Here is a 27,446-nt window from a genome sequence, read left to right as displayed (position 1 = left end):
GTTGAAGCCCCCCCGCCTTCACGTACAATTCCACCTTCCTTAGGGGTATTCATCGTCCACACTTAACGTTCCAGACTACCAGACTCCTTGTATGCTTATAAACACACACAGGTTTGGCTTTACACACACACGTGCATGTAGGTTTCAGCACGGAAACAGGGCCAGCTCGTCTTTTCAAACAGCTGCATGGCATCTCACACTCCCTTATTTATTAGCTACTAGCTCCACCCCCGCAGACACCGGGGTCGTTCCACATTTTGTGCTACCGAAGACAGTGCGGCAGGGGCGCCGCATCAGTGTTCTGTGGGGCTGTTTCCAGGAGGGGCCGGCAGTGCCAGGAGCAACCGAAAGCACTGTCCCAACTCACGCCGACACAGTGGAGTGTGGAGGGCACTTCGCAACAGCCCCACCAAGAATGGGTATCACGGTCTTTCCACCCATCTAACAACAGGTTAACAGACACAGAATGCTATCTGTGGACAGTGTGGACACAGAACACTGCCTGTGTCCATACGCTTACTGGACAGTGTACGTCCGTTCTTCTATAGGTGCCCATTTTTACCCTCTTATTCAATGAGCTAGAAGAACACTTGAAAAATAAGAGATTTTAATTCTTTATTGTATGTATTACAGATGTTTCCCCTTCTGTGTCACGGCTTTAAAAAGCATTTCTTTTACTAGTAGAAGCGCTTTCATACTTATGCACTGATGAACTCTACGGATTTGCTCTCCGTGCCTTCTGGGTTTTGTGTCAGGCTTAGGAGCAGCCCCACCCTCACAATGTGCATTATTTACCATCATCCTCTGTACAGAAACCCTCCTTGAGAACGATGAAATTATGACCCTGATTCGCACAATTCTTTCCTCTGAGGAGAATTTTACTAAGATTGAATTTTACTAAGATTGAAAAATTGCTACTGAGCTTTCTTGCAAGTAAAGGAAAGGTCAGATAACTCCCCACGATAAGGGCCAAGGTCACACAGCGACCCTGCTGGAAGCTGGTTCAGGGCATCGGACTTGTGACTCTTAGTTTTCTGCCCCAATGATACCACCTTTAAAAGCACTTTCTAAATTCAAAGCAATTATGGTGGATCACAGAGCTAACAAAGTGCATCTGGGCACATCAGACCTCAGGTGTAGAACTTACACGTCACTATAACCGTTAACACTCGCAAACGTGTACGTGCTCCTTACCATTAAGCAGTTTATAGTCTAGAGAGGACAGATGGGTACGTACATAATCGTTACTTAAAGTACATCCCAGGAAAATGGTACGTTAGAGTTGTGGAAACGTGTTTCACATTTATTTGAAATTAAAAAAAAAACTAAATTAAAAAATGCACATGTGCTCTTGTCCACTTATTTCTGACTATAATCCATTAAAACATTTGACTGAAAATATTATTTCAATTAGGCAATATAACCTCACTTTAGGTATCTATTATAAAATAGTCATGTAATAAGTACATATGCTGTGATTTAGAATAAAGTAAATAAATTATCAGACTCAATAATTAATTCTATAAAGACAACATAAAATTGGTAACAACCAATGCCCTACTAGGTTTTTATGAGAAGCATTTTCATTTATGCTGTTTTCATATGAATGAAGAATTTAATGCATCTCATTTCATGAGATTTGATATCAAAATGTTTCTCCCTAGAAGGGAAAAAAAGCCAATTAAAAACCAACACAGAAAGATGTTAAAGCTTCAAACATTTAATGACTAATGTCTGAATGTTATTTTTTTGTGTACCAACAAATTGATGAAGAACATTTTGGTAAATCAGGATGAAATTGAAAAATTATTCACTAAAAAGAAGATAGGCGATATGGCACATTTAACATTTTTCATAGAATACTATCTTTATATGAAGCAACTTTCCCAAAACATTTAAATAATGTTTGCAAGGTACATACCCCCATTTAAAGCACAAAATGAAAACTCAAAAGCTCATGGATGCAAAAATTTTAACTGAGAGTAGCCTTTAGATATTTCTAAAAGCAACTTCATTACTATATTTCACATAAAGAAAGCTATGATAAATACACACTATATTTTAGGAAAACAATAAATGAAGAGGCTTTATTGGTCTGATCATAGTGGGAAAAACATTTTTGCTAGATTAGCCACAGCCTGGAATCCATGCACTTACTGGCCTTTTGGTTCAAGGCTTTAGATACCGTTTTCAGAGCACAACACCCTGACACTAACTTTTAAACAAAGGTTCCAATGATGCCTCTGCTTCACACCCTCCCTCAACGCCCTCCACCTGCTGTCAGCACAGAGAACTTGACCGCTGGGCAGGCAGGGCTCTCTGCTGTGTCTACACTTGGAGCTCAGGGCTTTGTCATCTGCTTCCCTTGTGTGTCTCCACATACGCTTCCCCATTCGCTCACCGCTCAGTCGTCTCCGACTCCCTCTAGGGATCGTCCTACCCACAGATGGGAGTGCTGGCAGGGATCCTGTGTACCCACCCTACCATGCTATAAAGTAGGTACCATTCTTCCATTATGGACGAGGAATCTCCAAGCCAAGGCTCATCCAGTGTGTCAAGATCACACTGAAACTAGCAGCAGCGTTGCAACGACAGCAACACTGAAGTTTCTGACGCTGTACATGCCAGCACGGCCCCAAGCCACCTACACACGGGGCCGTCCCCCCATGACTACACAAGACAGGGACCACTCTTCGTGTCTTGTGGGACGGAACTGAGGCACAGAAAGTTAAGTACTTTGCAGATGGCATGCACTCATGACTTGAACCCATAGGTCAATACAATTCCAAAGTCCAGCTTTTTCCTGCTTTATTTCAGAAATCCAAATCCTCTGAAACACCCCATCTTACTGCCTTGTGAAAGGCTAGAGACACAGTCATGTTTCTAAGGTTCATCACATCATGCTTAGAACTACTGCTCTAAGCTTTTGAGATCTATGAGAAAAAAATAGGAAAGAGACTTTATTTATCATGAGTTACAAGAGACTTAAAAAAAAAAAAACGACCCAGAACGTAATCCCGAAAGTTTATTTAAAAATGTTAATGGTAACCTAGAAAATACATTAAGCATGTTGCTCAAAACAAAAGGGTCTAAACACAATGTCTCCTTTAAGCTCTGTCCAAACCCAGCTCTTAGGCTGTGAGCTGGGTCACTTCCCTAGAAAAGCAAGAATAGAGATCCACTGGGCTGAATTATTCATTCACTCTTCACTTTCACAGAGCGATCTAGAAGGACTGCAGGCTGTGGGGTGAGCTCGGCTAACGATTCAGAGGGGGCGCTGGAACAGAAGGAGAGCTCACCTTTCTGGGGCCTGATGATGAAAGACTGCGTGGCCCCGTGCACCAGCCGGCAGTACCCATCTATCAGGTCGGCCATGTTCTCGGCGATGGTCAGGGACGGTGCTGTCACCGTCAGAGGCTGGACAGGGGAGAAGACCCGGAGAGAGCCGTTATTGTTCTTTGCAGTAATCAAAGGGACAGCTGCACTATGACATCAGATCTCTAGATACACTTGAACGCAGAGAGGAGCGGGAGCGAAACAAGATCTGTCGTAAGGTCTGAGCGAAAAAGGAAGTTTGATATTTAAGGATGTTATTCCTAGAATGTGTGACAGAAGGCAAACCCAGGCAAAAAAAGAAAAATCACTTAAACCGAGACTCCCTTTCTAGAATAAAAAGAGGTGAAAAAAACACTTCCCTTCAGAACGTCTGGTCCCTTAGGCACGCTCTAATTAAGAAAAGAATTTAGAAAATTAGTAAGCTAAAGTAGAGCTTATTTTAGAAACTACACAAACGTGGAGTAAATTTTTATTAACCATCCATCGTAATTTTTCTGACATTAAAGAAAATTAGTGGAATTTCATTATTTTGAGCAGGCATAGCATGTTCTGCCTAAGAGTTTAGAAACCACACTTTTCAAATTAAACATGCAATTATGATAAATTTCCTAAAAACCTATCATTAAATGTTATCCAGGAGATAATCAAAGCTGTATTTTACTTTCAAACACAAGTATGTCCTAACTCATGTAGTCTTCATAACCTCCTTCCAAAGGGACAACTTATCTCACCTGCATTATCCTACGTATTATTTGGGGGTAGCAAACAGAAAGGAGGACAGCCTGAAAATCATGGTGCAAACAAGAAATTACTGAGATATTTTCAGGAAATTTCAAATTGCAATACGGTTTCAATATTTCATGGCATCATTTGTTTAATTCTGAGAACCAACTGCCTGGAGCCTAGAAATGCTGCGATCCCAAGGCAGTAGGAGCAAGAAGACGTGAGGAGCACTGAAAACAAGCCATCCCAGCAGGGGCTGCAGCAGAGCAGAGCCCAGGTGTGCGAGTGGGACCGGGTGAGCCCCCAGAACGGGCTTCGCCCACGAGTAAACCTGCGTGTGCCGCCAGGTTGTGCAGACTCTTCAGTATGTGAGTATTCTCTGTCCGTCTTTCAGAAAGGTCACCTTATGCAGTATTTGCCAAATGTTCCTTTCTCGTGCCAGGCCTGCCTTTACTTTCCACACCACGTGCTGATTAAGAAGAGGCTCTGGGTCCAGACTGTCTGGGGTGAACTCCATGTCTACCACCTGCTAGGACCGTGGCCGCCATCCTGCGCTTGGTTCCCTCGTCTACAGACTGGGGGTAACCAAAGTATCTCAAAGTGCCTCTTCCGCTGGGTTCTGAGGATGCCATGTGTTGTCCTTGGCTTCTGTGTTAAGTGTCGGACAGTGGGGACATATGTGGCAGAAAGTACCAGCTGCTGCCGCGGTTATTTTCCTAATTATTACCCCCCAGAGAATGTCACATACTGCACAGTCTGGGAAAGAACACTGTAACATAGTTTACAGAATTTATATAATTCTAAGAGGTTGATTTTCTTGGTAATTCATGATAATCTTCCGGCACCTCCACAATAAGGCTCCATTAATTTTTAAACCTGTTTCCTATTCTTGAGGGCATTTAATCATTATTATTTGTAACGTAACGCTTATTACATTAGAGAAAGCTGTGATTCTGATGACCCATGAATACTTCACCTGCATCCAGAAACAATCATCATTTCTACAACAGCGCTTTATTTTCGTCTTCCCACCATGACGCACGTGAGCCCTCCTTACCTCGGGCGCTCCTGCGATCTTCAGCTGCAGTGTCCCTTTCCTGTCCTTGTCTTCGCTGTTTGAATACTGAATGGTCTGCACTTGATTGAAGTCGGCCAGGTGTGTGGGCTTTGGGAAGAAAAGGCAAACACTCTGGACCACAGACGCAGTCCTCATGGTCCCAAGCCCACCTCATCCTCCTGAGGACGCCTCCCTGGACGGGATGTCTGAGGAAGCCAACTGTCCCTGTCGCCTGGGGGCCTTTCTCCCTCTGAGGAGTGGTCACGGACCTGCTAGGGCCCCTTGCTCACTTCACGGTCAGGGACGTGTCTGCTCTCTGCGCCCCTGCTGGCCGAGGGGCGCTCCATCCTCGGGGGCTGCACAGGCGGCCACCAGTCCCACATGACGCAGGACAGAGAAGGGAGTCCTGGACCTGACTCGCCCTCTGGCCGGGGGGGGGGGCCGTGTGAAACTGCTGGCCTGGGGGAGCGTTCTGCTCCGCTTCTCACAGGCGGAGGGACCTGTTCCCACTCCCAATGCATCCTGAGCTCGAACAAGTCTCTGAAACGTTCTCAAGTTCCAGAGTGTAACCGTGCTAGGGAGACGGCGGGTATCCAAAGGACCCGCCCCACACAGACAGGCCAAGAGAGACACTGTTCACTTTCCCAAGAGGAGTGAACTCTTTTTTCTTATGCAGACAGAATATGCCCATCCGTCTTTCATCCTCTACCATTTCATGACAACGACCGGTTTGCGCGAGACGATTCCGACAGGTTTATCCAAAACAATCGGCCTCGTTAGGACCTCTTTCTCTTAGAACATCACCGGTATCAGCCCCTCCCTGCCAAGCGCCCCACTCAGCACAGATTACGCCACTGGGACTGAGCCGGAATTACGGTTCCGAAGGGGACTCCTAGCCCGCGCCCCTTCTCAGCGCAGCGTCTCTGCAGCACTGCTCTCAGGCACGGCTGTGCTCTGTCAGGCCCTGCGCACGGACACCCACGGGCAGTCCTCCATCCGCTGGGCAGCACACAGCATGGCCCCCACGCCCGGCCCTCTCTCGGCCTCTGTGGCCTCTGCCCTCATGGGCTTTCCTCCTCCTTCCCTGGCTCTCTTTCCTTTTCCTGGCTTCTCCCCTACTCAACCCACAAACGTTCAAGTGCCACAGGGCTCTGTGCTGGGCCCCGTTCTTCTCCCCAGCTGTGCATGGCCTACCCGGCGAACACCATCCAGTCCTGTGGCACAAGCACCATCTCCAGTCCTGAGCTCGGACTCAAATATCCAACTCCCTACGTGACATCCCCGCGTGGACATTGGAGAGAGACTGACCGCACACCCAGCACAGTCATGGGGACCCCCTTCCCCCTCCAGTCTTCCTCACTTCAACAAAAGCATCACCATTCAACCTGGTTCCTGAGTGGAAATATGAAGGCACGATTACTGACTCCCCTCCTTCCCTTACCCCATATCCAGCCCAGCTCCCAACACCCAGAATCCGTGCGTTTTCCCTCCATCCCCACGGCCACCACTCCAGTACAAGCCACCGTCTTGCACGGTGCTCAGAATCCGTCCTGCAATTGTTTCCCAGCCAGTGTCCCTTCATCCGTGTTTGTCCTCTACACAGACAGCCCCCGGAAGCCAGGGAGGTACTTTAAAATGTAAATCTGGTCCTATTAAGTCCCCTGTAAAAACGGTATAATGCTAGCCAAAAGGAATCAAACACCCACCTGATCTGACCTCTGCCTGCCTCTCTGACCTAATTCCCCACCAGGACCTCGTCTTGATGGGATGTGCTCTGGTCTCACTGGGGCAGGGCCATTCCCTGGGAGTTGTTTTCAGCTAACCAAAGAATGAGGAACATGAATGAGGACCAGGGCTGTGAGAGGCCATATAATGTGCAGGAAATTCCCACATGGTGAAAAACTGTCTTGTGTCCTGAATGGCTTTCAAACGTCCTGGTGTTTTTTCATGCTGGTGAAAAATCTGACTCTAGAACCCACATCTATTTTGAAACAAAGTATGCTCTGCATGGAATTTTCCAGGAATGCAACTTAGGTGTAATTCAGGGAATATTACACTTTCCTGTCTTTGGAATGTTACTATGAGTTGCTCACCATTTTGGAAAAGGGCATCACCGAGGGCGAGGCTAGTCTGATGTTTGAGCTGCTGGCACAAGGTACATACACTGTCATAGAGGAGGCCTGAGGCTCCTTCTAACACACTGGGGACCAAATATCATTAAGTCAGTGGTGACACATGAAATGAGAAATATCTCAATTAGTTTCAGTAAATGGTTATATTAAAATATTCCCATTACTGTCATCTTACAATTTAAAAAAATTTCCAAAGCACAAAAAGAAAGTTGAGTTATGGAAATTATTGTATTTAACTTATTTTTTATTCCTTCTTTTAACCCATTGTTTTTCTGACCCATTCTGACATTATCCCTCAAGGTCGGCCACATAAAAAGAATAAATTTTAAAGAAGTACTTAAAGGGAACAGCAGAAGGAAAGAATAAAAATAACCAAAAGATATTAGGAAAAGGAAATCTGTGAAGATAAATACTGAAATTAATGAAGACAAATAGATTAATGCTATAACCCTAACCGCTAAGCCTGTCCTTCAAAAGCAGCTGAAATAAATCCTTTGCAAATCTGAAAAGAAGAGACAAATCCAAATAGACAAGCTTAGGACTGAGAAAGGATATAGAAATAAAGTTACTGGAAAGATCATAAGAGTATCACGAGATGGAACTCCATGGCAACAATTAAAAAATGTAGAGAAGCAGATGAAACGCTAACAGTATGAATTACCAAATCTGACACAAGAAATGGAAAACCTGAATAGATCTATTACTACTGGAGAGGTTGAAAAAAATGGTTAAACACCCACCATTGAAAAAGGCACCATGTGGTTACATAGATTGATTCTATCCACCTTCACAGAACACACAACTCTACCTTGACTTAAAATATTTCAGGCCACAAAATGATGAAAAGCCCCCTAATTCGCCTGATAAAATTAGTGTAACTTCTAATATCATGTCCTCATAGAGCTAATATAAAAAGAAAAGACTAGATTGATCTCACATAAATATTTGCAAAAATTCTATATATTAGCAAATATAATAAATCACTATTTCAAAAAAATAATATAGCATAACCAAGTAGGAGTTATTAAATGGCTCAATATCAGCACATCTAATCAAGATAATATAAAATAACAACAAATTAAAAGAGAAAAAACCAAGATCATATCATTAAGGCTGAAAAAGCCTTCACTTAAATTTAGTTGCCACTCCTAATAAAAATTCTAAGCAGAGAAAGGCATAATTTAGAAACATGAAAGATATTTCACTAAAGGGACTTTCCTGGTGGTGCAGTGGATAACACTCTGCACCCCCAATGCAGGGGGCCCGGGTTTGATCCCTGGTCAGGGAACTAGATCCCACACGCATGCTGCAACTAAGGAGCCCATGTGCTGCAACTAAGACCCCACACAAGCAAATAAATAAATATTTTTTTTAAAAAAAGATACATTACTAAAACCCAACATCAAAAATTATCCTAAATGATGACACACTTTTAACTGATAAATTAAAACCTAAAACAAGATAGGGATATCCTCTACCACCCGTTATTAAACATGATCTTCAAGGTGCCTGTGAATATGAGAACAGGAAAGAACTGCATAGATTAGAGAAAAAAGTTAAAACTATTCTTTTTTTTGCTGATTACATGATTACATACCTACAAATCTAAGATTCTAATAAAAAATGACTTATTAAATGAACAAGGTTGCTGAATATATGATAAACAACAATCAAGTATATTCTGCTATGCTCACAGTATGAATTTTAAATTGGAAATGCCCCCCAAAAATTTTCCCAATAAGGCCAAAAACTCTATAATACTTATGAATTAGCTTAATACAAAAAATCTACACGAAAAAGGACTATGACATCTTATTGAAGGATGTAAAAGAAGTCCTGAACGGGCTTCCCTGGTGGCGCAGTGGTTAAGAGTCCACCTGCCAATGCAGGGGACATGGGTTCAAGCCCTGGTCCGGGAAGATCCCACATGCTGTGGAGCAACTAGCCCGTGCGCCACAAATACTGAGCCTGAGCTCTACAGCCCATGCTCCGCAACAAGACAAGCCACCACAATGAGAAGCCCGTGCACTGCAACGAAGAGTAGCCCCCGCTCACCGCAAGTAGAGAAAGCCTGCGCGCAGCAAAGAAGACCCAACGCAGCCAAAAATAAATAAATAATTAAAAAAAAAAAAAAAAAAGAAGTCCTGAACAAATAGAAAGGCATACCATATTCTTGGACAGATAACTAACACCTACTTTCACAAATTAACAAACAAGTTGGAATCCCAACAGAATTTTCTGCTAATTCTATAACTTTGGTTTTGAAGGACTAAACAGCCAGTAACAGCCAGGAAAGTGTACAAAAGAAAAACGATATATGCAGAAAGTGTACAAAAAAAAGATGACACAGGGATGCAGCACCAACCCAGAGCAATCCCATCTGGATGGAATCGGTACAGAAAGAGAGAACTGTGTCCTTGGACCAGAACAGAGGACCCAGAATTAGATCACAAAGATGGCAGAAATTCAACTGAGGTAAAAGATACGATTACTGTGCTGACACGGCTGGCTGCTCACTGGGATACCAACGAGAAGAGCAACAAGGGGCCAATGACAGCAGCCAGTATCCTCTAAGTGCTTCCTCTGCGCAAGGCCTTCACCTCAACACTGCACACTCAGTACCCACTTAATCCTCCTACCACCCCTCTTAGGGAGTTGTAATTATTATTGCCATTTTGCTGACGAGGAAACATAAGCCAGCTGTGAAGAAATGGACTCAAAGTCACAAGGCCAGCATGAGAGTGACCCACTGGGAACCCCGGCTGCACACTCCAGAGCCCATCCTCCGGACACACCACAGGCCCACCTTGTACCATACACAAAATTCCACAGGGGTTAAATGCGAAAGGACAAAGAAAACCTTGCAAGAGAATACGAGAGACTACAAATCAAAGAGAAGACAGATAACGTCACAGGGCTTTCTGAAGAGGTCGTGCCACTTTATACCCTCAGAGTGTTATGAAACGTCCAGCTGTTCCACATGCCTGCCAACACCTGGAATTACACATCTTTTTCATCTCAGCCATTCTGGTAGATGTGTAATAGTATCACACTGTGCATTTATCTGATGACTATGAGGCTGAACGTCATTTCACTTATGTCTTAACTATTTGGACATCCTCTATTGGGTTGGCTGCCCTTTTCTTAGTGATTTTTTTGATCCTGGAAAGAGCCAGAAGAGGCTGTTTCAAAGGACATGATACAAGTACAAATAAACTTAAATTAGATGTAGAACTGAATGAAGAAATTAGTATCTAAAACTTCTCCAGATAAACTGTAACAACCCCATTCAGATCTCACCAACATATGTGCAATTTGTGTGATTCCTTTCCTTCCCGACTAAAGAATTTCAAAAACTTTCGACCTAGGCTGTCTCTTCCTTTCATTCCCTTGAGCAATAAACGCTGTGAAACGGAAAGCTTTAATGGCAGAATAATGTCTTTTCCAAGAGAATCCTCATTTCCTTATTTTGATTCCCCTTTGTCCACAATCAGGTCCGACAGGAGGTATGTTCCACACAGGCCGCTCCCAAGACTTGTCCAAAGCACACTTACGTTGCAGCCCTTGTCTGTGAGGTAACTGATTCCTTCTTCGGGGCCAATCGCCAGCTCCACCGAAATAATCCAGCTTGACTTGAAGGTGAAACAGGTGACGGCAAAGGTACCAGAAGGAAAAAGATATTTTAGATAGAGAACCATGGACACATTAAAGGACCAAAGGGGGGCTGGACTAGCTTGCTACTGATCTTTGTAACCAAATAATACAAAATAGTTACAACTTCATGGTGCAGCATCTGCTGAGCCTAAGCAGAGACAGACAGACTGCGCTCATTCCAGTGGGTCTCAAGCCAATGGTTTCTTTGGGAAGATTATCTGAATAGGTAAACTAGCCCTTAGAGAACAGTTAATCAATGAATCGCTGGGCTGGAATAAAAAAAAAATCTTAGGCATGCTATTAAAAAAGGATGGTTTTAGTCTCACGTTGACACATTTTCTTTTTGTATTTTTCCCACTGTAAAATACTCTCATGTTGTTAAAAATGTGACAAATTAGATTTCAATCAGAAATTTAGATATACATGGATAAGAAAAAGCAAAAGAAATCACACCTAGTCCCACCCTATTTCCAAGTCCCCATACTTACACCAAGGGCACACTTGAAGCATTCTTTATCAAATCTGTACACTGGGGAGAGGATCTCAAAGAATTTCAAAATACTTTCTTCTCTATTAAGGTTGGCAAACTGTCTAAATGTTTGTTGGATCAATTTTCTTAGTGTTTTGGCCTGCATGATAAAATTACAAACATCTTTTTAGAGCCAACAATGAGTAAAGACCACAGCAATACCAGCCAACACCAAGGAACATTTCTTGTCCAGCCACCACTTAATACCACCTACGTTCACCAAATGTTGTATTTATCAGAGCTTTGTTTCTTTTTAAAAAAAAAAAAAATTATAGTAAAATACACATAAAATATACCATTGCAACCATTTTAAAGTATACAGTTCAGCAGTACCGAGCTTTATTTCTTAAACAGAAATTGGTAAAGCAATAATTGGCTTATTAGAACATGTGGTAAACAGTTAGGCATTAAAAATATAAGGGCTATATTCGCATGTGACCTGTAGTCGGCAAAGGAGGGGACATAAAGGCACTCACACATCCCAACCTGGGAGGGGAAGTCAACACACCCTTTCTGAAGGCAATTTGGCAATAAGAAATCAAAAACTTTAAAACCACAACCTTTGAGAAATTATTCTTTAGGAATGATGAAAGAACTATGCAAAGATCCAGCAACAAGGAGGTTCAGCACGGAAGTGTGTAGAGTACCCCACAACCGGCCATGCACGCAGCAGTGTGTCTGCTACCCAGATGTCCTAAGACTGCTGTGCACATCCCATTTACTGCCATGAAAATCCGTATCACAGTGCTACATGAAAAAATAAGACAAGGCAATCTGTTGTACTGTAGATGCCTTTCAAAGGAGAGCACAGGATATGGGCCTCACACAGGCGGGCACACGCACCAACACACAGTGAAGACAAACCAGCCATGCCTCTCTTCTCTGTGTAGTGGGATCACAGGTGATCTCTGGGTGCCTTTTCACTTATCTGAGTTTTCTATTTATAAACCATGAGCATCTGGATGGTGGAGGGTGGCGAGCCCACAGTCCATGGTGTGCCAGAGAGAGAAGTGTGGCCTGAGGGGGCCAGCGGGCAAAGGATGTGTGATGGATGAGGTCTGGGGAAGGGGGCAAGAGGATGCAGGCCACAGGAAGCAACTGGGTCCACCCTGGTGAGATGCAAAGCCCTGGGGCGGCCTGGGATAGGAATATTGTGATCCGACATAGGTTTTAACAGGAATACTCTGGCCGCTATGTTGGGAACAGTATGAAGGGAGCAGGAGAGATCCAGTGAGATGCCACCAAAATAATCCAGGCGAGAGGTGATGGGACCCAGGCACTGCTGCACAAGTGTAGAAGCAGAAAGGAGTGAGTAGTAGTCAGATTTCAGACCTGTTTTGAAAACAGAACCAACAGGACGTACTGAGAGGTAAGAGTTACCACTGAACTGAAATGGCCAAGACCGGGAGAAGCAAGGCGGAGGAGGGTCTTAGAGAATAGCAGGGGCTGCCTGAGCCTCAGTGTGAGATGCACACAGACAGGAAGCAAAGCCAGGAGACTGGAGACAGGACAGGGCGGGGATCTGGAGGGGCAGGGACAGGACCTCATCCCATGGCGGCCTGCTCATCTCAGCAGTCAGGGAAATGGGAGCAGGTGAATCAGGAGGGGGTGGCATACTTTGGTGGGTCAGGGCAGTGACAGCCTGCCTGGAGTGGCCTGAAGGTACCAGTGTGGTCAAAGGATTGCTGGATCTGGGACACCGCAGAGTGAGCTGGACAGCTAGGAGCTGTGGTCAGCGGGGGATCCAGTTCCAGAGGGGCTGCAGTTACTGGAGATGAAGACCAGGGCGCGAGGCGGCGGCGGGCAGAGAGCAGGCCCTAGATAACCTAGGGCCGGTGACTTTTATTTCAACAGCTGGCTCTGCTCCTGCAGAGAAGGTGTGGGGGAGAACGGAAGCAGAGAGACCGGCGCCGGGCACGCATGGCCGCCTGGATGACGCTCGAGATGGCAGGGAAAGCGGGAAGTCGACACAACTCGAGTTTTGGGTGGAACAAGCGGGCAGACAGAAGGGCGGGCTCCGGGAAGACGAAGTCACGTTAATTCTGAACGTGCCTGAGATCCGCAAGTCTCCCGATCTGAACCACTGAGCGTAAAGCTGGATATAGACCCGAGCTCAGGAGACAGCAGGGCTGGGTCAGAACGTTACCGTCTCCAGCCGACGTGATTACAGGCATGGGGCCTGATGACTCCCACAAATACAGCTGCCGCAGGAAAGAAGTGCGGGCCAAAGCCTGCTTGGTAGGCCAACACTGGTTTTAACCAGGGCTGGGGTTCTGACAGGTGAGCCAAGTGTGGAACTATAGGCAATTGGAAGAGTATCAGTTATGGTTTTAGATCACAGGAACTAAACTGAAGAGAAGCAAAATGGGTTCAAGGGCAGCAAGGCTTGACTATCAGATGTTACCTACAGCATGAGTGGTTGGCCTTGGACACTCTGTAAACGAAAAGTCTGGGACGCGTGGTTTGGGGGAGAGCCGTCCAAGCTCTGGCCACGAGCCCAGAGACTGAAAAAGGCCACTCTCATCACAGCTGAGACGGCATTTAACAGCTGTTCTGACTCCAGGCTTTGCAAACACTCTCTGCGTCTCCTCTTGAGCATTAGAACCACACACGTGCATGTGCCCACCTGAGCTTTCCACCTGAAATTCCCAGACACCTGAAACCTGGCGTGCCACCAAGAGAACTTGTGACTTTCTTCCAGGCCTGGTCCTCCTCATCTCAGCAAATCTCCCAGCGGCTCAGAGACAGAAACCTAGGCGGCAACCTTGACCTCTTTCGCCCACCTCTCAAAATCCACTGCACTGACACATCCTCAAAGTGCTTTTCCAAAAGCCACGTTCTTTTCTCTAAGCTTCCCAAGCAGGAGCCCCGCTCTTGCCTTGATTTCTGTGATGGTCTCCCGTGGATACAGAATTCTGGTAGAAGAGAGACTAGTGAAAAACAAGGAAATGGAAATACCTGTGATGTGAGCATTATACGTAGTTAGTTCTCTATTAAGTGTGTAGAAGTAACTCACACGTGACAGGTAAATACGCGTACGTGTAAACATGAAATGCAACACCTTACGGTCCCTGCTCATCCTCGTTCTCCTACCGAGCCCACGGCACAGGCGCTGCCCATTCCGCGTCTCCTTCCCTCGCTGTTGTCCCCCGACCCACAGCACCTGTGGAATGGGTGTGCACGGGGTCAACTAAACTGTGCACCTGACCACTCAACCTGCCGGAAAACTTGAGTAACTGGGCAAATCGGTTTGAAAATAGTAACTGTGCAGTGTTAGCAGACAGACAGCCCGAGCTACAGTTTCACGCCTCTGTGTCATCCAGCTGACTCTGTCAGTTTTCCGCATGCTGCTCTGCCTGGCCCCTCCCGAGTCCTACACGTCACCCGGCTAAGACAGGAGGTCACACTCATGAGCGGCAGCCGCAGGAGCTGCAGGAGGGAGCGCGCCCATTCAGGGCTACTTCCTGGGACACAGAGCCACACCCCGGCTCCCCGCCCAGCAAGGGCGGGCGCACCTGGCCGGGAGTGAGTGCCTGAGCTTTCTTGGGGTCTCTACTTCAACGTGGCCACCCAAGAGGACTGAGATTTCCGGCCTGCAGCAGCCAGTGTTGGGCAGGAACTAGAAAACCCTCGCTATCTGAAAGGAGCCCCAGATTCGTTTCTAAGAAGGATGCCTCAGAAAGCATCAGTTCTTTCCTCCTTTCTCAGTAAGGAAAAAATTCCACAAAATCTGACTTCCTAGAATCTCTTGATATTAATCAATACACTTCCCTGTTTATAGGGTTTCAACATCTGCTTTGTGTTTGCCCAGACTTAGGAAACAAGGCATCTATCAATGAATGCTAGTCAATTTTAAACCAATTTATATAGAGAGAGAAAACTACTCAAAATGAGGCAGTATTATTAGGATGAATCATCGGAAATTGCTGCTATTCAGCCTTCTGAACAACAAAAATAATTTCATATTAATCAACCCAATATTTATCAGATGCTGCTAACAACAATGGATTCCGAGGGCCTCCTGGATGAAAAAGTTATAATGTAGCGCTAAAGAGAATATGCAAAAAAAGAGGAGCAGGCTAAGAAACATTAATTGAGGAATTATCTCCCCACCTACCAAATGCTAAACATAGATACGGTAACAGTGCATGCGAAGTGTGTGTTTTTTAACTGACGTGTAACGTTGTATTAGTTTCGGGTGTACAATGTAATGATTCAGTATTTGTATATACTGTGAAATGATCGCCACAGTAAGTCTAGTTAACACCCAACACCTCACAGAGTGACACATTTCTTTTTCTTGTGATGAGAACTTTTAAGACACACCCTCTTAGCAACTTTCAAATATGTAAAACAGTGTTGATAACTACAGTCACCTCACATCCCTGGGACTTACTTTTATAACTGGAGTCTGTACCTTTTGAGCCCTGCACCCATTTCACCCACTCCAACCTCCGGCAGCCATAACCTGTTCTCTGTATCTAGGAGCTGGCTTTTTTTCTTTTCATATAAGTGAGGTCACACAGTATTTGTCTCTCTCTGTCTGACTTACTTCACTGAGCACAATGTCCTCAAGGCCCATCCACATTGCTGCAAGTGGCAAGATTTCCTTCTTTTTATGGCTGAGTAACATTCCATTGTGTGTGTGTGTGTGTGTGTGTGTGTACGTCTGAAGCGTGCTTTTTTCCCACCCTGCTTACAGGAGCCCAGACCGGACGGACACTTCTGTGCTGACACCAGGCCTCATTCTCCCTGGCACGCAGCAGACGCCAGGAGTTGGTCGCTGAATGACTGCTGAGCCAGGCACTTCCGTGCTAACCACAGGGATGGGAATGATGACTAAACTAAGTGCTCCCGAAAGGACCCTAGGAAACCACTCTATTACTTTGAAGTACAGATACTTCAAAAAACTGATACCTATTGATCTTGCAACATTTCTAGTTCTGAAATTAGATTTCTACTGTGAATTATACTCAAATAAGTTGAACTTTGGCTATTTTATTTGCAACATAATTTGAGATTTACAGAAGAGCTTCAAAGACAGTACGGAATTCCTGCCCTTGGCCCAGCGCCCACCTCCCCCCTACCCCTGCCCTGGAAGTTAACATCTCACACGACACTGGCACATCCGTTAAAATTAAGAAACCAACATTGGTACAAGAGTACTTGCTAGCTGCAGACTTTACTCAGACCCCTTGGTTTGCCCACTGACGCCCTCTCACTGCTCCAGGACCCCACACTGCATTTACTCATGTCTCCCCATCGCCCAGCTGTCAATTTTGTAGACTATCCTCAGGTTGGGATTGACTTGTTTTACTGGTACAGTGTTTTTAAAAATGTGCCTCTGGCACTACTAAGATCAAAGAGTCAGAAAATTTAAATATCTTGTAAATTATTCTTAGTAATCGGGCACATACACCCCAATCCTGTTTTGCAATCAATCAATCATAGCTTAAGTTCCATCAAATATAAGGTAAGCTTTCAACCCTTCAATGTGAGCATTAACTACAAATGAGCTTCTAGAAATCTAGATATGAAGGGAAAAAGGCATATAAAACAAAATGGCCTTTGGAAAAGCAAATACTAATTGGTCTAGCCATTCTATAGGGCTAGTCCGGGAGAAACAAGAAGCTGATGTGAATTTCTTGTTAGCTGAAGTTTCACTGGCAATAGTTTTGAAGAGGAGACTGTCTGAACACAACCTAATTTGTACTGTAGCTGTTACACACCTATGGGTATACGTTTATGTCAGTCATACCCACAAGAGTCTGATGGCAATCAGTTGAAAGAATTTACATAGAAGGTGAAAAAATTTTGGCACAAGGATATGAACTACTGATTAAGCTATTTAAGAAGCCAAATATACATTATTTGTTTTACAAAAGTATACTGATTTCCTTTATATTAGAAAGCATGTGAGAAGTGAAACACTAGACGAATCTGTACCTAAGAAACAGAAGCTAAAAAGTCAATTCTCTTCTCCCTGCTTGCATCAAAATCAGCAGCAACTGAACCTTTCAGAAAACACAAGTGCTACCTGTTTGGCTCGTGAAGTTCTCTCAAGCTCCACAGGGTCAATCCCTTCCCCTCCACTCCCCGTGCGCACAGGGCTCAGCTACCACCGCGTCCAGGGCTGACACTGCACACCTTGATTACCTTAATCACCTCCAACCCTTCTTGATTGGAGTGTTTTTGCTTTCGATCTGTCCTCCATGCTGCTGTCAGGTTTATGTTCTAAAGTCCAAAAGGTGACCATGTCCCTCCCCTGCCATGAAACCTGCCATGAACACCCAGGGCCCCTACGTGCTCTCATCTGAGTACTGACGTCCACACAGGTGACCGCAGTGTCTGAGCTCTGGTCACAGGGCTGACCTGACTGCCAGCTGGAGCCCAAACAGCAGCAGAAGCGCATCAGGGTCGGCAGCAGGGTCGGGATGAGGAAGGCCGGTCAGGCTGGGTCCTCAGGGACAGCCTGAAAGACACCTGGAGGGGACAAGTCCTGTGCAGGAACGGGGGCGTTTCTGGAGTGACAGCAGGGGCCGAGCGCGCTGCCCAGGGAAATGAGCTTCTCCAGCCTTCCGATTCTTCTGTCTTGTGAAGGAGCATCCCCTGCGCTATTCTCACGCCTCCTTCTACACGGTACCCTCTACCTGGAAAGCGCCTCCTCTAAGTCCAGTCATCTTTCAAGTGGCCCTTAAACTTATTCATTCATTTTTTCACTTAAATAAGATTTACCGAATGTTACTGTGTGCCCGGGATTATGCCAAACACAGGGTTTAGAGCAGAGAACACAGCAGATGTTATCTTTGTCCTCATGGATTTTAAAATATAATGGAAGCAGGCAGACAAAATGCAAACAAGTAAATACCTAGTAATTAAACCCTGAGAAAGTAAAATTAAAAATTAAGATCCTGAGCAGGACCCTAAGGTAGAGGATGTTTCTTCAGCCCCCCTTGGGGAGGTGAGCAGTCTGTATGGGAGAGGACGCCGAGGCTGAGCTTTAGAAGAGCCAGCAATGGGGGACCTCCCCAGGGCCTTCTCACCTCGGCTACACTTACACCATGGCACCTGTGACCTGGACCTGGGGTGGCTTGTTTGGAGTTTGAGGATCCTTTTTAAATACAGAATAACTTCTTGGACTCCCAAATGCCAGCAGTCATAACTCCTGTGATAACTGCTTATCTACACACGGCTCTAAGGAGACTTCGCAGTAATTCTCAGGCCACCCCGGGACTAATGTTTGAGCACCGATGGTGCTACTAATGTGATAAAGCCATTTTCGTATCCTTTCCTGCTTTTTACTTTTACCCTGGGTGGTGCACTTCTCTGTCCAATGATGGGGTGAATGCCCCGAAGAACGGTGTCTTACACTTGTGAGAGTCTCCCCCTGGGTCCACCCAGCAAAGGGCAGGCTGATGCATAGGGTGGGCTTCTGTGCCCACGCCAGGGCCTCACTCTCCAGGTCAAACTGAGTCCCAAGTGATTCAAGGTGATCGGGTCAGAACTTTCACCAAGGCAGGCTGGCTTCCGAGCCAGTTCTCTGAACCCCTGTGTTCTGTCTTATCCCACTTGGGCCTCAGTGAGTGGGACGGTCTTCCACATGGCTGCTCTAGTGTGGAACATGTCCTCTGTGATGAAAAGTCAGAGCCGTTAAGAGCCACAGTTTATAAACTGCATTGTGACAGGTGCTTGTGGCGGTCATTTATACATATACAAACACTCATCTGCTAAATAGCCACACCAACCCTACAAAATATCATTTTCTTCGTTGTGGAAATAAGAAACCAGGTCCAAAACCATGAGGCTAGCAAATGGCAGAGCTCATCTGAGCTGGACTCTATCTTGATCCAAAGCTGCGTCCTCACACCACACTGGACCATGTTCTGGATGGGCTGGGGAACCACACCTCAGGTCCCCGGTGTCCCCTCCCCTGCAGTGGGAGCTACAGGCAGAGACAGGAACTGGTGTTCTGCAAGAGTTACTAACGGGGAGGAGTGCCCTTGGTCGAAACAAGAGAAGACAGACCTTCAGAACACACTTCTACGCGTGCGCACACACGCACGCTACAGCTGCCACTATGGCTCTTTTACGTACCGCTTCTTTACTTTCGTGTGTCAAAATACCCAAGACCGTAAAGACTTAGGTGATGAGGACCGCTGTGAACGCAACTTTCTTGGTGTTGTACTTAGCCGGGTGCACTCACAATCAAGAAGCGAAACCATGGTTTTCTGGCAGAATGCTACACCTTTAAAAATCTACTTGCCATCAGTATGACTAGAATAACTGCCAGCTTTTTATATTATGACTTTTACACATAAAGGAGGAAACCACATACCACGGGGGAGGTGTTTGCCTAGCACGGTCACCTATTACGATAAAGCAGACTCTAATTACCTTGACTGAATCCAGTAAACTCCTAGGAAAAAATCGCTTCAAACCAACATCTTTTCTGAAATATAAAAAGAAGTGTATTAACAAATAACACCACCAAATCAATGAATAACATGACATTGTCACAAGAACATAAAAGCAGTTTAAATTATTTACCCTTCCACACGTTATTCGAGAAGGAAATAAGTATAATAAAGCTCCAATGTACCCGCACAGTCATGAAGCAGGTGAGACAAGTAATTTTCTAGATCTGTGCAGGAAACACCGATACAAGTTGGTTTAGGTAGAAAGTCTTTTTTTTTTTAAGCCTTACTACTGCAAACCCTCTAAAATATTGCCTCTTTGTAAATTACAACATGTAAACAAACTGTGCTTCTCTGAACATTGTTTGAAGGTTAGCCTTATAAACCTCGATTCCAACTGGGTAATGCTGTATTTGTATAGAAAGTAGACTGGCCTGATTAGGGAAAGATCTGGGATATAGCAGGGAAGTTTAAATACCTTAGATTAATCCTAAAAGTTGACTGTTTTTAAAAATAAACTTTTTGATTAACATTAATCAATGTTTATAATCTCAGTTTCACACAGGAAACAAAACAAAAAAAGAGAAATTGAGTGAGTGGCCTAAGGTCAAAAAGCTGAATGTGTGGAAATGCTGAAAAATCCCAGTCATTTTCTTTAGATCAAGCTACAAAATCAATCATTAGTAACAAGAGCCTCAAAGCATTCCGGCCAAGAAAACAGATGGAAAGAATGGCTCACTCTCATTTTCTACTTACTTTGGGTACTAAGTGAGCCAGGCTTTTGGCCACTAGAGGGCAATCGTGCACTAGTAAGATGAAATAAAGCCTCTAGACATGAAAGATTATCAGGAGACACATGGAAAATATAAAAGGATCAAGAAGGAGAAAAGTGAAATACAGGTACCTTTTCAGGATTACATAAAAAAGTAAAATGAATATAAAGTATATTAAAAAAATAAAGCAGGGATGACGTCTTCACACGTAACTGTAAGTTAGCAGGTATTACCAATGAAACCATAGAAAGCATGTCAGAGTTTATATGGTTGACTCTAGATCCCAACGTTTTAACCCCCTATCCCATACTCTACTAGTTAGCACCTAAACCGGCGAACTCCCTGCTAAACGCTGGTCTCAGTTCTCACACTCTTCTTCACTCTGTGATGATGATGACGGCCATGTTCACTACACCCGTACAAAATCCTTCCTCAGCTCCCATGACACACAGTTTTCTGGTTTTACTTATCAGCAAATTCATACAACTCCTGGCTTTCCATTTATTTTTCTAACCACTTTTGTTTATAACTTCCCTTCCTTATCTTTTCAGATATGAACAGGGAAAAGTGTCCACCCAAGTTCTTCCACTTTTTGTTGCCTCCTAAAAAGACAGGAACTTTGCATTTTAAGGATTTGGGTGCTAATCACTATGGGAAGTAGCAAAATAAGCACATAAAAGATAAACCAACACCCTAGAATCTTAGAGGCATTATTCCTGAGCATTTTCTTCCCTATCTTCCTTTGCAGGCAGCTATTCCATAATAAAAAGAACTTATTTTCATAGAGGGAGCTCTGCACTGGAATCCTGGCTTTGCCGTAGGAAGGATTTGGCTATGCCTTCATGCCTGTCAGCCTCAGTGACCCACGTGTAAAATAGGGATGCTAATGCCTGCTGCCAACAGCGGTGCTGAGGAGACAGTGAGAATGTGTTAAGTCCCTAGAACTCTACACGGGTAGTTCCCCTTCCCCCGGAAACACCCGGGACGCCCCTCCCGTCTGGCGAGAGTCTGGTCTACAGGCCTGACTAGCCGTCGTCTTGAGCAGAGGGAGGCGTGACCTGATGTTGCCAAGAGCAGACATGCTGTAGGGAGGAGGGGAGGACACAGGCCGGAAGGCAGGCGGGAGGGAGGCTCTGCCGGGAGCCCGGAGGAGGGCGGTGGGAGGGAGGGTGGGCAGCAGAGACTCAGGGATGCTCTGGACGCAGAGCCAGCGGCGCTGAATGAAAGGTGACAAGGGAAGGCTGAGGCACCAATAAGAGGAAGGCCGGGGGCCCGGGGGTACCTCCTGGGACTTCTGCTTCTGGCGAGGGGTCGAGCAGGGTGCACGAGACCTCCTGGTGGAGATCTCAAGGAGGCAGCTGGCCACGGAAGTCTTTGGATGGGGGGGCAGGGAACACCAGGGCCAGGGATGGCCTCTTCCCCACGGTGAGACCATCAGCTGCCACTACTCAACACCGCTCTGTGGCTATCGGTTGGCCAAAAAGTTCGTTTGGGTTTTTCCATAAACTATTACAGAAAACCCAAATGAACTTTTTTGGTCAACCCAATATTTTTCTTAGAGTTCAATGGAAAGTAGAAAATTTATCATACTCATTTTTGTCACAAATGGAAAATTAAAGATGGACCAAGGGGGTTGAATTTTTCTGTGTGAAAATAAAGCCTATTACCAGGTGTTACTTTTACTTCCAAGGTGAGGACAACTCCATTTAAGGAAAAAAAAGCTAAGGCCAATTAATGCTTAGCAAGTATGCAGTTTAGTTTTTCCAACTACTTTTGAGTAATAATGAGTCTGTAACACCTGCCCATACATTAGAACCCTTTAAAATGGGACACATGGCAAGTGAGAAAATAAAAATGAGGCTAAAGAACACAGAATCGCTGGGAGAATTCCATACCACCACCACCCCCCTCCACACATTCTGATTTAACTTTACCAAGAAGCCCATCTACGAGGCTTGGCGGTGGAGGACACTGGGAAACACCTCAGGCGCTGCGCTCACGGTTTTAGGGAAAGCCTCCTGAGACATCTGCATTCAGCACTCTCCAGGAAGCCTGGCAGGGCCACACAGGCTGTCCCATCTCACACGTGGCCACCTCCCTCCAGCCCGTGTCGGGCACTGGCTTTCGAGGAGCTCTCTGATGGGCAGCAGGCTAGCTCTCAGCTTTATGTGACACAAAACTCACTTGAGCCCAAAGTCTGCACAGCCGTGAGGTAAGGTGAACAAAACAGTAAACACTACTGATGTAGCACAAACAAAATAAAACTACTGGCCTTTATAATGAGGCAATTCTTTACTATGTAAATAGTTACCAAAGGGTAGATCCTAAATACAGGTAAACTCATTTGACTAAAACTAGCTTTCATGAAACTTTTAGGATACAGCCACCCCCCAATTCCCAAACCCCAGTATCAGGCTGTCAGATTTCCCACGTGAGCTCAAAGGAACCTTCTTAACCCACACGCGCAGTTAACGAGATATTAATATTAGGTGAGAACGCACTGTCCACAAGAGTAGCCCCATGAAGGATTCACACTTAAATTAGCTAAGATTCAGTTAACAATCTAGTTCCCAGATGCACCGGCTCCACTTCAGGTGCTCAGGAGCCACGGGGGCTAAGGGCGCCCCCACTGGCTGGGAGGACAGGACACTTCACAGCCTAGGGCGCTGCGATGGTGGCGTGGGCTTACAGCAATGAAATCTCGGCCTCGGCTCCCTGGGCCCCGGGGCTCCTCAGAGAGGGCGGTGGGCCCGGCCACACAGCCCCACGGGGACAACCACGACCACCTGCGACTCCCAGGGGGCCCGCTCAGCAAGACCACCGCGGATCCCGCAGGAGGGAGTGGGGGCCAGACAGGAGCCTGGGCTGGGGCTGCCCGTGCACGGGAGCAGGATCTCCCAGTAACTCTTCCTCCGACTTTTCTCTAAGATGCAACTCACTCTGATTTGAGGCTTCAAAGAAAGCAAGCCTGTTGTACTCCCCCGCTTCCCCACACTGGGCACCACTTTAGGTATGGGGGGGAGGGGGAGAGGGGAGTCACTGCCCTGCGGTCTCTTCCTTGGGTGAGACACTGACCCGAGCTGTGCAAGCACATGACAGGCACCATCAGCACGCTCTCAGAGCCCGGAAAGTTACTCGTTGAGATTTGGGGTGTCTGGGGCTTAAAACTGTATTTGTGATCAATTTTAAACCAGAATTTTCTTAGTTAACGTTTAATTTACCTCTGTCCTTCTAATGAAACGTTCAGACCACTGCTGCCTGATGAGGCCGTCTTGCTCTTTCCCTTTTGTTAAACCTCAGAGCTCTGCCTTCCCCCCACGACTGTGCCATCCTCCTGCACCCCTGACCACACTCGCCGTCAGACGGTCCAGGCAGCAGGCGCCGCTCCCCGCATCAGGGGGAAGAGGCACCATCCAGCGGTTCGCACCCCACACCAGCTCCCCGATGAGCTTTCTAGAGCGCACTCGGGTACCGCCTAGCTACTCCCAGCCGGGGGGCCTTGTCCTGCGCACACGTGCGTTCACGCCCAAAACCCATGACACAGCAGGCCTTGGAGCCCTGAGGCTTGAATAGCTTTATTTACATACATTAAGCTTCTTATAAGTGAATTCTCAGGTCAAGTATAAACTTATCTCTCCTTCGGCACTACTTCTGAGAAGATTCAGACCTTGTCTGTTGGCTTTAACTAATTAATACTTTGTGGACGTAACTCTCATAAATTTAAAGCTCCAGCAAAAAAGGCAACCAAAAACGACTTTAAAATAAAACTATAACGCACGTTTTCATACAGTATCCCTATCTTATCCTCGCCCCAAAGCTCTCAAGAATTGAGTATCATTAAGAATATCACTGAGATCCTTCAACCTCTAAAATGATACCTTAAGCCTCTTAAAAACTGATAAAACTTAGAATTCTCTAACTTCAATGGAAATTGCTGTTTGCTTCTTAATGATCCTCTCCTTCAACCTGAGTAATGAGAAGTCATCTTTGGCCAGGTACACCAGGTGATGCTGCCTTCCTCTCCCGGAGCCAGGTGTGGCCATGTGACACTGTTTCAGCCAATGTCATGTTTCAGAGTGTTTCAGCACTACATGCACTTATGTGTCCTTAAAGGGGGCTGGGAGAGAGAGAAGAGGTCCATCTCTTCCTCCTTGTGACAGGTAAGGTCAACCAGCCATCTTAGGCTACCAGGTGGCAGCTATGGGTGACGGTGGCAAGACTCAAGGGGCCTAGTGCCCTGGTGATGAGGAGCACTGACTGCCCGGCGCTCGTTGTATGCGGAAGAGGAAGTGCCTTCTGTCTGAGGTAAGCCGCTGTCAATCAATTCATGCCAAATCTGTGAGCATCCCCTTCACTGATAACTTATTACAGGCAGCTAAAAAATGCACTAGATTATTATTGACAAGAAAGACGATTTTTAAAAATGAATGAAAATAATGCACAATTAGAATTAACCTCAGCTAATTTTATATCACAAATTTATTCACTGAGGAAGTATCGATGGAATACCTAATAAACATCAGACACTTTGCTAAGTGCTGGAAGTATCAGGAGGTCCCTACATCAATACAGCTTAACTCTAGTAGAGAAGAGACACAGTTACACAAACAACTACAGCAAAATACATTAAATGCAAAGATGATTAAAAATGAATTTTTTAAAAAAGCAAACCACTTAATAAGGAAATGAGCAGAACTGAAAAGTTACGTGATTCATTTAAAATAATTTCACAGTATAATTCTGTACGTTGAAGAAGAATCATTGGTACATAAGATTCTTCCTTCTACAATATCACATTAGGAACCATAATTTTAACACTGTATTATTAGCTTATTTTGGTTTCATCTGTCATTGTCAGCAATGCAGTTTTTAAGCTTAAAACATTTTTCTTAACATATCTCATCTGACTCCCGTCTCTGATTTACAAGAGGCGTGAATAAAAGAGCCACCCGAGTACACTCCAGAGTGCACCCTTCAGGGTAAGACCCCAGGAGGCCACGTTCTGGGCCTGCGGCTGGAGGTTCACGGCGAGTACTTCCCCTCTGCCTACAGAAGAGGCACCTTGGTCCTACCAGCGTTGGAGAGACATAGAAAAAAGAGACTAATTAACTCTTTAGTTGGTTTAAAGAAAAAATGCAAACGTTTTTAGATAGTGCTTTTCCCACTCTCCTAAGTTGGGCCTGATTATTTATTGCATAATTGAAAATAGTTATTCTGAAATGTGGTAAAGCTGAAGGAGTTTTCTTCAGTACATTATAAATTACAGAGACTGTCCATACATTTTCTGGTGAAACTAAGCAACTATATGGACTATTTCACAGTTTTTCTCCTTACTGGCAAGAAAAACCAGAACCCTAAAATAAACTAACAAGAAACAAGTAATATTCTGCATTCATGTATAATTCTTTTCCATACTGAGAAAATATTTACACTTCTAAGTGGCTCTAGGCTACTAGCAAAAACCAGTAGGAAAGGGTAATGCTGACCCCCCGAGGCCCTGGCTGCCGGTCGCCGGGCAGGACGGCCTCGGTGTGCTTGGAGAACCACTTCCCAGCCACACCTCGTCCACAGCCCTGGCTGGGCCTTTTCAACAGCTGCGTGGAAGACAGAACCCAGGGAACAGTACTGAGAAAACATCACGATTACACTAGAATTGCTAAGGAGTAAAGAATCTTCACCTTCCAAGAACAAGGTGAAATAAAGAAAACTACAAGATGACAAGAGCAGAATTTTACCACCAAAGACACATATAAAAGAATTTCTAAACAATATACTTTAAGAAAAAGGGAACTGCTATCAGAAGACAGGCTGAGCTACAACAACGAATGTTTAACCAACACAGTAATAAACAAGTAGGTCTGCAGGACCCCACCCTATACACCCGAAGTGCTGGAGGTGAAGAGGGCTGACCCAGTGCCGCCCGCAGGCGGGGATGCTGGGCCTGGACTGAGCTGGGACCTGAGGGGGGGTGAGTTGTGCCATTCACTCCCTGGCTCTCGTCAGATGCCCACTCCAGAGGCCCACTCAGCAGTCTTGGGCCACCAGGCTTTGATTCAAGCCACTTGGGAGCTTGAGGAAGTCAGAGGAACAGCAGAAAGAGACAGTCCAGCAACCCTAGAGTCACTGTCAGATACAGAGCACAAAACAGCTGGCATGAAAAGCTTGAAGAAATAAACGGCACAACCACGTACGTGAGCAACAGAGATTACCAGGAATGGAGAGCATATTACATCACAGGAAACTGAATTTCTGGAAGTGAAAAATATAAGTGGTGAAGTGAAAAACCGAATGGACAGGGTATGTCAAGAAGACACTACTTAAAAGGGAATTAAGGATTTAGAAGACAAATCTAAAGAAATCACACACACACTGCCACAAGAAATAGAGATGAAAAATATGAAAGATGTTAAGAGGTATAAAGGCTGAAAAAACATCCAGTTGACAATTAAAGAGATAATGGCATATATTTTCCAGATGAAAAACATGAATCCACAGAATCAAGAAAACACATCTTGTTCCAAGTTGGGCTTATAAAAAAGAAATCCAAGCCTAAGACATGGTGAAACTAGAAAAGACCAAAAACAGGAGATTGTTCAACTTTTTGTATATTTATAGTTTCTTTCTAATAAATGACTGGAGAAAAATGATGTTACACTAGTCCACAGAGAAAGTCTCAACAAAAGCCAAAGAAGCTCTTATCACAGAGACCATACTCTCTGATCATACTGCAATTAAGCTAGAAGTTAATTTTAAAAAGAAAGTCAGGGCTTCCCTGGTGGTGCAGTGGTTAAGAATCCACCTGCCAATGCAGGGGACACGGGTTCGAGC

General features: G+C 45.2%; 1 protein-coding gene across 16 annotated transcripts in view; it reads right to left on the bottom strand.

The window, feature by feature from the left end:
• Positions 1-27,446, bottom strand: part of PTK2 (protein tyrosine kinase 2) — a 253,622-nt gene that overhangs the window by 97,848 nt on the left and 128,328 nt on the right. For all 16 annotated transcript variants that reach the window (XM_059901755.1, XM_059901758.1, XM_059901756.1 and 13 more), the window contains 5 exons: positions 19,826-19,880; positions 11,391-11,531; positions 10,803-10,880; positions 5,117-5,224; positions 3,300-3,417 (listed from right to left, as the gene is read on the bottom strand). In XM_059901755.1, coding sequence (XP_059757738.1) covers positions 3,300-3,417; positions 5,117-5,224; positions 10,803-10,880; positions 11,391-11,531; positions 19,826-19,880 — 500 coding nt within the window. The remainder of the gene's footprint in view (positions 1-3,299; positions 3,418-5,116; positions 5,225-10,802; positions 10,881-11,390; positions 11,532-19,825; positions 19,881-27,446) is intronic.

This window comes from Balaenoptera ricei, chromosome 17 (genome assembly GCF_028023285.1).
Source record: "Balaenoptera ricei isolate mBalRic1 chromosome 17, mBalRic1.hap2, whole genome shotgun sequence".
Classification (NCBI taxonomy): domain Eukaryota; kingdom Metazoa; phylum Chordata; class Mammalia; order Artiodactyla; family Balaenopteridae; genus Balaenoptera; species Balaenoptera ricei.
The sequence above is the reverse complement of the archived record's forward strand: the minus strand, read 5'-3'. Positions and strand labels throughout refer to the sequence as shown.